The 10,138-nt window shown below is 36.6% G+C and overlaps 1 protein-coding gene across 1 annotated transcript; it reads left to right on the plus strand.

The window, feature by feature from the left end:
* Window positions 1–544: 544 nt before the first annotated feature.
* LOC122055154 lies at window positions 545–5,219 on the plus strand. Its single transcript, XM_042616537.1, has 7 exons — window positions 545–564; window positions 647–856; window positions 990–1,271; window positions 3,151–3,283; window positions 3,586–3,687; window positions 3,781–3,850; window positions 3,953–5,219. The coding sequence occupies exons 1-7, from the start codon at window positions 545–547 to the stop codon at window positions 4,003–4,005; spliced, it is 870 nt and encodes a 289-aa protein (XP_042472471.1). The 3' UTR covers window positions 4,006–5,219.
* Window positions 5,220–10,138: the final 4,919 nt, after the last annotated feature.

A 10,138-nucleotide genomic window follows, 5' to 3' on the forward strand; every position in this document is an offset into this window, starting at 1 on the left:
TTTCGACGGAAAAACTAACAACCGTCCCCAACATACTTAAAATGTCTCAATTCTGTCAAAGAATTACGGCGCTCACAGAAACTTCCACTTTCTCCCTTATCATGTAATCTACAAGTGAGCAAATAACACACTCAACTAAACAAATGATCAGGTGAGTTGGTCTTGTTTCATGGTTACATAACACACTCAACTAGCTTGGAACTTCCATACTTGAAATATGAGGTGTATAGATACCTCTTAGTCATCAAACAAACATATGAAGCAATAATCCAGGGGCATGAAATTACTTTTAAGCTTTGTCTAAACTTTGCAAACACATTAATAACAAATTTTATTGTACAGCGTTAAGATGACATCAAAGATGTTTAGACTTTCATCAAGCAAAAGACAACAAGCTAGAACTTCCATATGAAACTATAGATTGTACAAACCAAAGAAAGATTGGAAAATCACAAAAATTGATAACCCAGCAGTAGCAAAATTTGCATTTGAGCAGTAGCAAAATTTGCATTTTAATTAACCTTGAAGAAGAAGACAACAAGCTATGTGGCAGAGTTTGAAACAGTACCGCAATTTAGCCCTAACGGCGGCAGAGGTTGAAACTATGTGGATTTCGTCGGCTGATACATTTTCTGCGGAGGAGTAGGAGAACTGGCTCGGAGGAGGCAGTGGTGCGTTTCCTGCGTGGTGCGAGCAGGAGGTCGTCGCGGACGGAGGTGTCGCCGGCTGGGTTTTGCACTGGGAGATCACAGGAGGTGGTCGCCGACGGAGGTCTCGACCGGCTGGGTTTTGCGCTGGGAGATCACAGGAGGAGCGTTCCTGAGGGCGAGAGGATGGCGATGGTCCGCCGGCGGAGGTTTGGGAACGCGAGCAGAAAGGTTAGGGCTTCGCGTCTGCGAGAAAACGCGTTGTGCGTTTCTGTGTTTCTGCGCTGGATCTGCACGTGTCGCTCACGTGATGTATCAATTTATATGGACTTTGTGGTCCAGGGGGGACCAGGGCAGAACGGGTCCAGAGGATCCGCACAGCTCCACTGTAGCCCTAAAAGGGAAATCGCCGACTCCACGCCTGGCTTCCCCGCAATCGCGCGCTCACCTCGTCGCAGTCGCTCCACCAAATCAGCGGAGCACCTCACTAGTGACTCGAGCCCAGATCAAGCCTTGCACCCTGCAGTTAGATCCGCGGAGAACTTTTGGCTTGGGTGGGAAGAACCGTCGGTGCGGAAGCCAGGGCGAGGATTACCGGCGGATGTGCAAGGAAACGAGAGGCAGGTACATCTCCATATGTTGGTATGCGTTCCATGGGTAAAGGAGTAGGTATCTAGGGGAAGATAATGCTTGCCTAGGATGTGCGATTGACTGGATGAGTTTTTCTCCGAGTTCTTAGTGCTAATCTGTTTCCTCTGGTGATGCTTTCTGGATTTCCAATCGGATCTGGTATTGGTAGATGTTTTTTTTATGGTGTTCCGAGTTTGAATGAAGTTTTGACACAGGCAAGCCAATTATTCTAATATTGTTGAGGTGCCCTGTTCTTCTACTTAATTCTGTGACTTTTGTGATGCATTCTGGAATCTGGTATGGAGGTGAGATTTCTGTGTTTGCTCTTGATGTAGATGATGGTAAAGAATTTCTCGTTGGAGTGGGTCTCAGAGATCACTAGAGCTTGGTTTTGAAAGGCGATTTGAGGATGGTTCTATGTTCTTGTACAGTGGTCGGTTTGCTATTTTTGTTCCTGATGAACCTTTGGAGGAAACATGCTTTGATTGGATTTGAGTTGGGTGCAAGGATTTCATGATTTACTACTTGATTGAGTTGTGTTTGGTGTTTCCGTGATGTATCTGCTTGCACTTGCTTGGTTTTGGGTCATCGCGTGGTTCCTCTCAGTTTCCTACAATGGATTGAATAGTTGTTTTGTTTCTCCTTAAGTTTCCAGAATTTATGAGCAGGTTCTTAGTGGATTAAGTTATGTGCATTACTGTTTTTGCTCCTCCTTAGAGCTGCTGAAATTTATGGATAGCTTCTTGGTAGTTCGAGTTTGGATGATTGCTGTTCTGCTTCTCTGTAAAGTTTTCGATATTTCTGGAAATATTCTAGTGGATTTCCTCATGAGGTTGATCTGGCAGGGTGCAGTGTTATTCAGTTTTGTTTTGGAAGGTAGGTCATTCGATGGGGTTATGTTACACTGTTTTACTGCGGATTTGTGGGTTTAACTTGAAGTGTTCTATTGCTTTGGGCTAGCTGAGATTTTAGTGTGTTTTGCTTAGAAATTGATTCAAAAGTATTTTGGATTCTTTTGATGACATTCTATTCTACTGAATTTTCGTGTGTGAAGCTCTAGATGTGGTGTCACTATAAGAAAAACCCTCATAGACATCAGTGGAACAACAATGATTTTAAGCAAAAATCGATGTCTTTGAATATTTTACATCGGTTTTTCCAAAAACCAGTGTCTATGAGCGTAGATTTTCGCTCATAGACATCGATTTTTTTAGCCGATGTCTATGAGTGCTTTTTTTTCATTAATAGACACCGATTTTAACCGCGGTTTTTAAAACCCGGTGTCTATAAACCAAAATTCTGACGGACTTTCTTAGCGCGCTTTCTTTTGGGCTTCTCCTCGTCCACCATAAATCGAAACCCTAATCCTCCGCATCCTCCTTTTAAGAGTTATCATTTGAAAGACGAGCAATGGATCTCTCGACGGCAATGTGGACGGCGACGGTGAACTTATTCCCTTTTCCTTGGCTTGGAGGAAGGCCAGCTTCTTGATGGCGCGGGGCAGAACAGTGGACGACAAGAAAGAGCATTCGATCCCAACTTTCCTTCCCTGGCATAAGCATTGCATTATTCCTCCACCAAATCCCCCAACTAGCAAGGAACAAAATGTGCGGGGGAAAGAGGGAAAGGGCGAATAGGGGTTAGCCTCTTTCTTTCTTTTTATCTTTCATTTGATCGATATCATTAACAAGATTGCTGGCGTTGCTTGGAAGGGTCTTTACTGGTATTGATATTTTAGTTTAACATTTCCTCCATTTTTTTTTTTGTTTTTGACTCTGTGGTTTGATAATTATAGCAATGTGTTTACTCCCACGATTTTAGTGTCTTCTTAATTCTTTTTTTTCTTATTGATGCTGTGGTTCTTGATGCGAAGGGGTTGGAGTTTAGAGCGGAAGATGGCATTCGTCGATGTGGTGTTGGGGCTGTGCGGGTTCGGCCTGGGGTTGTCGACGGGAATTGTCATTGGATATTGCTTCTTCATCTACTTCCAGCACTCTAATGTCAAGGTACGCGCCGCTTGTTCTACCTATTTTTTTCTTGTTTCCCAACTTCAAACTCTCAGTTTAATTGTTCTTTTACAGTTGGAAAAAAATAATTTTTTATGTTGATTTAATGCACATCGGAAGGATATTGGTTTGTAAATCCATATAAGAACATTTTCTAGGTGAAGAATTTGGAATGTGGAAAGACTGAATTTTGATTTAAGTTGTTGTTGTCCTGTTGATTATGAATTGCTTCTCTCACTACCTTGGAAAAGCCTAGCACCTGTATATGTTGACTTCTGAGGGATGGGAATCTCATCTCTCAGATCCCCATCCGAGGTCGCACTATGACCGGCAAAAGGACGGTCGCCCCATTTCTCTTGCTGCTAATCGTGTCCTGTTTCCTCCAGATTTGGGTGTCGGATTCGGTAGTTTGCCTTTCTTTTTTTTTTTCCTTTGCTTCCTTCTTCCAGTATTGTTGTTGCTGAGATGTAGGAAGTGATTTGTCGTGTTTGATCTAGCTGTTCTACAAGTCCTTTGACGAGTCGTTTGAGGGGCGGTGGATCGTTTCCGACAAGGCGGACTACCAAGGTAGATTACTTCCGGATCTATTATTAATTCTCAGTAGATCATTCATTATCAGATTAAATATTCATCTTTCAGTTTCTTCTTCATATTATCATGATCGGATAGATGAGTCTGTGGACAATGTCCACAGATCTAGAAATGACGAACAAGAAGCATGAGGGATTAGGGAATTATTATCACAATTAATGTTATGCTAGTCAACTGCGTTACTTTAGATTACTTGTATGGATGCTAAGTTTTTTTTAGATATTCTTCAGGAAAGTAACTAGATTGGTGAATGAGGATCTGCCCTGTCCTGCAATGAACATAATCTGTAAATCTTCCTGTAACAAATATTAGATATTATCTAAATTTGACATTTACGTGTGGCAACTTAACAGAATATGCGGGAATAGTTTTTTTGAGCAGATGAATATACTTGGCTTTAGCATAAAGTCAAAAAGATTGATGTGGCAAAGATAGAAATATTAAGATGGATGCATGGAGTTACTAGAAGGAAGAAAGTAGACAATATTTGTATTTTAGAGCAATTATCCATAGCTTCAATGCTAATAAAATTTGAGAGAGAATAAATTGAGATGATATGGACACACTTAAAGATTACTAATAAGTTCTATGCTTAGTAGAGTTGAATTGTTAGTGTAAGATATCATAGGTCGAGAGAGATAAAGATTACTAGTGATATTGCCTACCATAGAGTTAAATTGAGAAATAAGATTACCATTCATCTTTGCACAGTTCAACCTCTCTAATGAGCATACTTAACCAAAATAATTTTACTTATTTCCCTCTATGCCTGAAATTTCTATTTTTAGAAATTTATTTATATCCATGCTTTGATCCCAATCATTAGAAATGATTTCAATCTGTTAAAACCAAATATAACAGAAAAAAATTACTAGCCCACCTATGATTTGATTTCATTTTGAATCTATTTACATTATATCATAGGTTGTCTATGCACATTTATCCTAATAAATAGGGAATTCCTTAAAGATGCCACCCTCTCACCAGCAAAATATTAATCTTTATAAAATAAGGTTAGCAATTTTTTTCTATCAGTTGTAGGATTCTTATAAAGCAATATGTTCTTATATATTGTTCATTATAATATGGGAATGATCATTCCACCAAGAGAGAGAATGGAAAAAAGACCTACTCCATTTAATCAAAACATGTCAAAAAACTAAGAAAAATTTTTTAAAAAAAGAAGTATTACTCAATATTATATATAAACTGTGTTTCATGACATGAGTATATATTGCATTTTTGTCTCTAATGTGCTTTCAGAATAGAATTTTGTATTATATACAGTATTGGATAAACTTGAATTGGTTTGGACCTTTTGATGTGATTATCAATTCAATTTTAATTATTGTTCCTATTTTCCTGTGTTTGTAAGAATTCTATTGTAATGCTTATTCCTATTTTTCTGCATTTGGATCCTCTGTATAAGTATGTTTTTCTTCGTAAATCAGTAGTCTTAACTCTTATCAGTTCACTTCTATTAATCTCTTGTTAATTCTTTGGTACTCTTTCATATTATCCTATTTTCTGAGAAGACAATAACAATTTTGTTTTGTAGAAGAATATGACACATTGCTGGCAGATTGTTCTAATACAAGTTGAATAATACCTAGTTTTCTGTAAGTCTTATGCATGTCTCGTCTCAACCTCTTTGATAACAAGAAATTACTAATAGAATTTTTGTAAGTTTTAGATAGATTGCAGAGAGAACTTGAAATACTATACTTGATTACCTTACAAATTTCACTGATATTTTCTCTATATTTTGGTCATTCTCTCAGTATTCCTAATCTAAATCAGGTTGTATTTATACACTTTGCTATTACACTTTACTATCTGTATTTGGATCTTGGTCAATTATCCCATCAATTTAATGGTTATTAATATTGAGGTAAAGTGTGGTAAAGGATTCTATTTGGGTGAAGAATTGACATGTCTTATATGTATAAACGATGGTTTTCTTTTTCAATTTTATTTGTGCAATTATGTGACATTTGTTTTTATTTGGCAATTTGTCATAGTATTTGTTCTTAAGTATGTGAAGATCAAATGTTATTTGTTACTTCTTCCATTGATATTCTAATTTTCTTTTAATGCCTTGGAGTTGGATAAATATTATTCTTTTTGCTTTGATTCTGTTTAATTTTTACCAAGATTGTAGTTATATCTAAGAGGTCAAGGAATATGCAGGCCAAGGTTCTAGGTGCTCTCTAGCCCACATTTTGTACCTCCTTTGAGCTGGAGCATTGTTTTTTCTAGAAGAATTCATGTTCCTTTTCAATCTCATGTTTAATGAACCTTTCAATAAATTAATGTTAATGTATTTGGATCACATAATGTGAATTCACATCTATTGATTATGTGGAAGTTTAATTATAATCATGCCTCCTCCATGCTGTTTAGATTTATGAGGTTTAAGAATGAAGCAAGAATATTTCATTTTGTTCTTTTGAAAATTTATTATGTTAATATAAGTAGAATCTTTTTGAAGATAGTGTGAATAAATTATTTTATATATTCCAAGAAAAATCATAATAATCTACTATACACCTTGCAACACTATATTTAGCTTCTTTCAAATCAGTTGCCTTATAACAGATTATTTCAAATGTGCAGATCAAAGAAGTTGAGCAAACAAGTAAAAATTACTAGCAAAAGGTTACTTATCTCATTTTCAATTTCTATTTGAGTAGAATTTACAGCATCTTTAATTTCCCTTATGTAAGCAATAAATTGCTTTATATCCATATTGACTATTTTATTCTATTCAGGTAAGAGAATTGGAGAATTAATTAAATGGTGAGAGGACAACCAAGAAGGATGTTGCAAAGTTCCCAAAGCCTCCAGTGGCTCCTTTAAGATGGAGGCCTCCTTTACAAAGAATAACCAATCAGTTGTCACCCTTAGGACATCAAACAAGCAGATTTGCCCATCCAGTAATAGATAAAGAGAATTATCTATTAACAAATAAAACTACTGGGGAAGATTTAGTTAAATCTCTGCACATAGCAAGAAGGATAACGTTGGCACTAGTAAGAAGAATATTTGTGTACTATCTATTACCTTTTGATGTTGTAAGAAGAATAGTTGTGTAATTTGTGGATATTGACTTGATGTGCACAATATCTATTATCTTTTTATGTTGTAAGAATATTTATGTGTTGGTTATATGGATATTGACTTGGTCTGTTTAGATACATCGATGCATTTTTTTTTATGATTTTCTTAGTGAATTAATATGTTAACTTAATTTTATGATTTGCTTGGTGATAATATAGGTTTTTCACTATTTCGGAAATCGAATTTGTGTCGTTAAACAATATTGATATTACATCGGTTTTCCACCGCTGTAAAACCGGTGTCATTAATTAATATTACATTGGTCGTATACCGTTGTCAAAACTGGTGTTATTAACATATCATATTACATCGGTTTTACACCCAATGTCGTTAAGTGATACTACACCGATTATAACCCGATGTTTAAAATGACAGACCTTTTACATCGCCTTCATTGACATCGGTCGAAAATGTAATAGACAGCGGTGGAAAACCAATGTCTATGAGGATTTTTCTTGTAGTGTGTTGATTGTTGAAGTTTTATTGTGGTTTTGATGTGGTTCTGCTGTGGTTTACTATAGGGATTCAGGTAGCAGGAATCATGTTTCTTTGCTAGTATTAATACTGTGATTTGATATCTGTTTTGATTGCATGCCTTACATTGTGGTCTGCTCTTTATACTGATACATATGATTATATTGTGATCGTTTCTCGGTTTTGATACGTGTGGTTTTTATTGTGTATTTTTATGTTACGTATGATACGAAAATGGAAAGGTCTCCGTAAATGGGAATGTTTACTGAACGAATGAAATGGATATGCATGATAAATTGTTTACAATGTAGTGTAGATAGTTTATGGTTTCTTACGTAGCTAATTGGATGGGTATGAACATATGTGGTGATAGTACGGGTTGGGTGCCTCGGGATAAGCTCTGGGGAGGGCTCTTCCAGACATGACTGATACTGTAATTTATGACTTATATAGTAATTTATTGTTAGCTTCGGCTAAATGACTGCATGTTCTCTAGTAAGTATCTCTAGGATCATGGGGCTGATTGATTGGCTCTAATGGTGGTTACCGGATGTGTGACATATCCACCCTAATTAGCTATGTTGTCTCTTTTACGTACTATATTTTCTTTTCTGTTAGGTAATCGAGTTTATATATTTTATGTCTATTAGTTATTGCTCCTCTTACTTTATGGATTATCATATTATTCATATTGGATTGTACTTGCTGGGTTCATAGTCTCATGATGCCTACGTTACAGGTGAGGAAGTCGTCACCCAGGTTATGATGGAAGGCACGCAAATGGAGTAGACGAGGAAGCAAGATGGAGGCACGACACACTGTCTGAGCATTTAATTTGGAGTGCTGAGTCTTTTATTGTACGAGGGGTGTATTTGTGTGTCCTCTTCCTTTCGCTAACATTTTGTTGGTAATGATACCGGATACGTTGGGTATGATAGTTCTTTATGATGGATTTTCTATTCTGGTTATAATACAGAAAAGGTTTAGAGGAATGTCCTTAGTTACTTTTATATATATATATATTGTGGAAAAAAAATCTAGGGATGTTTCAATTCGTATCAGAGCAGTCACTCCTAAAGGACAGTGTGCACATGTCATCTCGTCAGGAACTCGGCTACTTCTGCCTTCAAGTCTGTAAAAATTAAATTTATAGTCATAAATGTAGCTATGTTTATGTACATACTTGAGATAATGGAGTAGATTAAAGTTATATGGATGCAATTATAGTAAGAGGACTAGTGTATTAAGATTAAAGTTATATACAAATTAGTTTAAAATTATATACAAACTATTTTTAGGATATACTGAGTTAGGCAAGTATTTTCCCCTATGTTTGTACAAGATCCATGAGGTATGGGCTAGGTATTTAGGTAAGGTTGATTTGCTCGTCAAAGATGTGCGTTTACTGGCCGGGCCTTGATTTGAGCTCTTCGTGAACGGTTTTGGGGCTTTTGGTTGAATTTGATGTTGCTTAGGTTTTATTCCATTTCTTCCCAAAAGTTTGAGATTTTGGATCAGGATCATGAAGGATTCGGCTAGGCTGGTTGGAGTTTTGTTCCCAAAAAGCTTGGATAGTTTGTTGAGGTTTATGCTTTGATTGCTAATTTTCTTGCTGCTTCCTATTTACTTCTAAAACATTGGACGGATTTGAATGTTATGGATTTTCCTTCGAGATTGTTTTTTTTCTTGAGTAGCTGTGGATTTCAATTTCATGGTCCTTCATAGTGTCCTCAATTTCCAGGATAAGTTTGTGTATGAATGGAAGTCAATTTGAGAGGGTTCATGGGTTTTGAGTTGGCTCTGAATTGGTGGACTGATCTAATGTGTGCAGGGTGAATCCAATATGTTTTATTTTGGCTCTCGGTGATGGTTTTGGACATGTTATCTTGGGACGATTAGTATGGAATTGAGCTGTCCTGGTGATGTGCTGGTTTTCTTATGCTAGCGTTGAATTCTCTTTTATCAGATTCAGTGTTGTTGCTTTGAGTTTTCTTTTGCCAGTTTTATGTGTTCACTCTTTGGTAGTAGGGATGTTGGGACAGAACTGAAGAAAATGGGGAATTACATATGTTAGTAAATTTCTAGGATAATTAATGTTGATGCATTGTTTTAGGTTGAAGTTAGATATGATTTGTAAATTGAGGGTTTAGATAGGATGTATGATATGGTTAAATTGACAGTTACGGACTTGTTGTTTGAAATTTGTACCGTTTCATTGGTTTGGTGTTGGATTTTCTCTTCTTGGCGGTACCAAGGATGAGTGAGCTTTCTTTTGATGGTGTGCCCATCGTCATGTTAGCTAAATTTACTTCATAATTAGCTGAATTTAGGTAGTTGTGATTCATTAATTCTATGTTATTTAAATGTTATCGCATAGCTGAAGTTTAATGTAGTTGCTTCACTTAGTTGCTTAGAAGGTGTAGGATTATGGAATAATTAGAGCTATAGTCTTTATTTCATTTAGCATGAGTCGATTGGGTATTTTGTTCTTGTGTGACTTATTTTGCTCATATGTCATCTGAGTTGATTTTTAGGTGGATTCTAGGGGTGAGTGGTCTTCAGTTTCCTTGCTGTTCAGTGATGTGCTACTAGTAGTTTTCTTGTGAACTTCATCGATGTTGTTCTTCTTTGAATCTGTACGGGGTCTTTGGATGTTATCTGCCAAATCCA

The sequence above is a fragment of the Zingiber officinale genome, chromosome 3B (genome assembly GCF_018446385.1).
Source record: "Zingiber officinale cultivar Zhangliang chromosome 3B, Zo_v1.1, whole genome shotgun sequence".
Lineage (NCBI taxonomy): Eukaryota > Viridiplantae > Streptophyta > Magnoliopsida > Zingiberales > Zingiberaceae > Zingiber > Zingiber officinale.